Source organism: Pteropus vampyrus, unplaced genomic scaffold (genome assembly GCF_000151845.1).
Source record: "Pteropus vampyrus isolate Shadow unplaced genomic scaffold, Pvam_2.0 Scaffold20, whole genome shotgun sequence".
Lineage (NCBI taxonomy): Eukaryota > Metazoa > Chordata > Mammalia > Chiroptera > Pteropodidae > Pteropus > Pteropus vampyrus.
In genome coordinates, this window is record NW_011888801.1 from 6629065 (window position 1) to 6633700 (window position 4636).

A 4636-nucleotide genomic window follows, 5' to 3' on the forward strand; every position below is an offset into this window, starting at 1 on the left:
CTTCTCTGCTCTCACTGGTGTAAGATTTGAGTCCATGTTATTCACCAATTCTCATTGATAAAAAAAAAAAGAAAAGAAAAGAAAAAAAAAACAAGAAGAGTTTTCTGAAGGAGGAAAGCATAAAGGGGCTGATTGGGTGAGATTGGGTTGGCTTCTAAGTATCCAACTAAGCCAACCAAGTACTTAAGTACCAAGGATAATAGGAGTTTCAAGCATTTGGTAGGTCTCCCTCCACAAACATATTTGCATATGTATGCACTCACTCATATACACACTGGTGCAAAGGAAAATTTGTTCATATGCACCTGCCACATGTGTAGCTGTATACCGTCAATCACTTCACACGAGCACACACACATATGCAGGCACATACAAAATATTCACACACATCCAGATGGACCTTAAGTACTCCCATGTACCTTCAGATGAACACATGGACATTTTCATGTATGCACATGTGTATCCACCCAGATGTATGGACATAAGCCCAGTAATGGCACATGAACTCTTGCACTGATCTCGTCTATGACTGTTTTGGTGCCATTCTGAGCTTGTGGAGAATCTTCTCCCCAAGCCCTTGTTGTAAATACTCAGAGGAGAAGGGAAGTGGGTCAGGGTGTATCCCGGGCTCCTAACCAGCTCCGTGAGGCTGGGGCACAGCCTTCTTTGGAGTCCTGAAGATTTCCATGCACAAGTCCAAAAGTCAAAAGGATGGGGGATGAGATGGAATAAAATGAGATAGTTGACATGTCACATCACACAGATGATGCTTTTATAAAGTTTAACTCCACTTTAGAAATGAGAAATTGGCAACCCTGAAAAGGGAAGTGACTTTCTCTGGCCTACTTGGATGGTCATTGTTAGGGTAGGGCTGAACATCAGCCTTGATTCCCAGACAGGGCTCTCTCTAGCACCAATCCTGCCCTTGCCCCCGACTCCCACACACACCTCTTGGATGTCTTCATCTCCTCACCCAGCACTCTGGAGGAGGGTGACGGGCAAAGGCACTACCCACCAAGAGGCCATCATTAGGCTGTACCCAGTGCAGAGATTAGCACATCGCTGCTCTCAGGTGCCCCATCCTCTCTTCTTTTTTCCCTCACCCTGCACATAGCACAGACCTTCCCTGACAACCTGACACACTCTGATGTTATGCAGGGTTCAGAGAGATTAGAGTGAGCACTTGCACTGTGTTGTCCCTACTCTCAGAGACTGTCCTGGCCTGCATGGCACCATTTCTCTGTCCAAAGTTGGTCCAAATACACAATAATTGTAAAACAGATTCTTGCATGCAACAGGGGGTGAAATAGAAAGAGCAGGTCTAAGCTTTAGTGTCAGATCCAACAAGGTTTAATCCCTAATTTTACATTTGATGATTATGTGACATTAGATCTCTTACTTAACCTCTCTGAGTCCAGTGTTCTCATCTGTAACTAGAGACGCCAGTACCACTTCACAAGACTCATTGTGGATCTGGGTCTGCTCTGGAACCAAGTGTTTTTGTTCTACCTGGTGCCCTGATACCCCATATGGGAGGCCTGGGGGCTCCAGTTGGAGCCCCTGAGCTTTAGACCAGGTGCTGCCACAACCCCTACCTGATTCTCCCCTTCTCTTAGTGGTGCTGTTCCCCAATGGCCAAGGTGTCGGGGAGAAGATCTTCAAGACAGGAGGCTTTGAAAAAACTTTTGAGGATGCACAGCAGATATGCACGCAGGCCGGGGGACAGTTGGCCTCCCCACGCTCTGCAGCTGAGAATGAAGCCTTGCAACAGCTGGTCGTCACTCAGAACAAGGCTGCGTTCCTGAGCATGAACGACATCAAGACCGAGGGCAACTTCACCTACCCTACAGGGGAGTCCCTGGTCTATTCCAACTGGGCCCCAGGGGAGCCCAACAACAACGGTGGGGCAGAAAACTGTGTGGAGATCTACACAAACGGCAAGTGGAATGACAAGTCCTGCAGCGAGCAGCGCCTTGTAATCTGCGAGTTCTGAGCCACCTGGGGAGGGTGGGCAGTGTGTGACCCAGGAGCCTGGCCAGTGAGTCAGGTCTCAGACCTGTGTGCTGCCAACATCGCAATAAAAGCTGACGCCTCTCCTGGCCAGGGCTTCTCCACAGAGCCGTAGGTTGAAGCCAGAGGTAGGGCTCCTATGGAACGCCTCTCTCAGAATAAAATGTGAAACTGTCTTCACACACTGGCACACCTGTCAGAGGAAGAAGGAGCCAGCCAGTTTTTCCAGTTGCAAAGGATGAAATTAGCTCTCTAAGACTTCCTTGTCGAAAAATCCAATGACTCCTCCTCAGCCTTCCCCCTCCACATTTAACCCAGCTGGTCACTCCCTCCTCTGTCACTCTTCCTCTTCTTGGCTTCCAGGACACCACTCTCACTTGCTTTTATCTTCATGGCTGCCCCTTATCAACCTCTTTTACTAGTCTCTCCTCTTCTTGACCACTTAATGGTGATGTGCTGGAGCTTTAACTCCCAGACCTCTTCTCTTCTTACCATCACTCCAGGAGGGAGCTCATTCTGTACATGGCTTCGGATTCCTTCTACTGATGGCTCCTAGATGTATATTCCTGTTCAGGCCCTCTTCCTGAGCCCCAGAATCCTACAGCCAACGTGAGCTGTGGCCAGAGCTAGGAGGTCTTGGTGGCTGCCTCTTGCTTCAAGGCTTGAGCCCTGGAAGCTGGCAGGTCATCTGCGTCCCTATCCAGACTGTGCGACCTTACATTGGTAGACTTCCCCTCATCCTTGTACATGCAGGATCTCTTTCTATGACTGTCTCTTGGCCCACGGGAGGGGTTTCCATCTTCATAACCCTAATTCCGTCTGAAATCTCAGGTATAGAGTGTGTCCAGCCATGCTCAAATCCATCCCTAATCCTCTTCTTGCCTAGCAGTTCCAAGAGTGTTCTTTCCCCTCTCTGCCTCAGAGATAATCTAGTCAAATCCTCCTCCTCATTTTACAGATATGGAAACCAAGATACAGAGAGGGGAGGGGACTTGCACAAGGCCATGGACGGTATCAGTGCTACAGCTCGGTCATGAAAAAGGTCATCTGACCCCAAAGCTTATATTTTTGGCCTATGAATTATTAGGCCAAAAGCCTCCGTGTATTAGCTGTTTTTATTAATACACTGCTACAAAAGTGATTTGAATGGCACCTGTGCTTAAGAAATTGGAATGAATGAATGAATGAATCACAGACTCATAGGAGGGGGAAACAAATATGCCTCTCCCAGACAGGAAAGCAACCACTCTCTTGTTAATTCCCAGAGGCCAGGAGAACTGCCCTTTCTATCCCCTCCTGAATGAGACCCCCAAGACCCCACCCTCTTCCCAACGCTCCGGCTGCCACACCTCTTATATAAGACAGCGTGTCTGAAAACAATGCCACAACTTCCAACAGCACATAGCTCAGGCTCTCTGCTAAGATCTTTTCCGGTTACTGAAAAAAGTCCCTAATTCCTGGAAGCTTCTAAATTTAGGTCAGTTATGCAACAGTGAGCAAACAATCCAGTACAGAGGCCACACCTGGACATACTCAGCCAAGGAGTTTGGAAAGGCCCCTTTTTTTAAAAAAATTGCAAACAAAAAATCCAACTGAATTTAGTTCAAGCCAAAGGAAGGCATTTTTTCTAAGAACAAAGTTATGAACTGGTTCAAGGAGGACTGGGGTTGCGCAGGCAACGCTGTGCAGTCTCCCTGCTTCTGTGTCTCTCTATGCTCCTTCGCCTCTTTTCCTCCTTTCCACACTTCTGCTTCTGGTCTGAGTGCCCAAGTGGAGGGAATGGTGTGTCACATACAGAACAGAAACTCTTGCTATCAATTCAAATTTCCTGTGGAAATGAATCTGCCTGTCTCAGATGCCCAACTCTGGCCCAGTCAACTAAAACTTGAGGTTGACCGCACCGGACGATATGGCCACTGGGACCCAGGCAGGGTCATGGTGGTCTGGGTAGAGCCTTTGAAAATGACCACTTCCCATCCCAGTACTTAAGCCTATTTCTTGACAAGAGGGAAGGAAAGATTGGTGGGACTATGTAGCTCAGTAGGAAGGAAAAAATCTCCTGTGGTATTGAAGACCAAGGATATTGAGACTCTAAGCCCCAGGAAGAAGCTTCTGACCCACCGGCACATTGGAGTCTGGTTTGTTCTCCAGCACAGAAACAAGCGAGGAGAGTCATTTGTGCTTTGTAGACATAGTCCTACTAAAGCAGAAGACTGAGGCAAGTATTTCAGACAATTCAGGTCTTAAGCCATTCTTGAGTACAGAGACCTTTCCTGCACTAACATTCATGGGCCAAAGTCAACACAAATTTTAAACAGTATTAGCCTCATTCCAACCATAGTAGTGATGGCCTCTAGTTAGTGGCCTAGCCAAGTGAAACCAGGACTATTTGACTTTTACATTCTCAGGAGATGTTATGATTCTCACAATGCCAGGTTACATCATTGGAACAGAGTGGAATCTTTCCATGTCTAGAAGGTGACAATCATAGCAATTTCATGGAGAACCCCTGTTCAATTTAATAGTATATCCTTGAATCACCTCTTGGATCTCAACTCTCCTGCTGCTAAACCAGCCCGCATCCCATAATGAACAGACAGTGACGAGCCTGCTGATGTTTGCTTTT

At 47.3% G+C, this 4636-nt stretch overlaps 1 protein-coding gene across 1 annotated transcript in view; it reads left to right on the plus strand.

Annotated features, from left to right (window-relative positions):
- Positions 1-1993, plus strand: part of SFTPD (surfactant protein D) — a 32451-nt gene extending 30458 nt beyond the window's left edge. The window contains exon 8 of the mRNA XM_011355328.2: positions 1617-1993. Within this exon, the coding sequence (XP_011353630.1) occupies positions 1617-1993 (377 nt within the window). The remainder of the gene's footprint in view (positions 1-1616) is intronic.
- The last annotated feature ends 2643 nt before the right edge of the window (positions 1994-4636 follow it).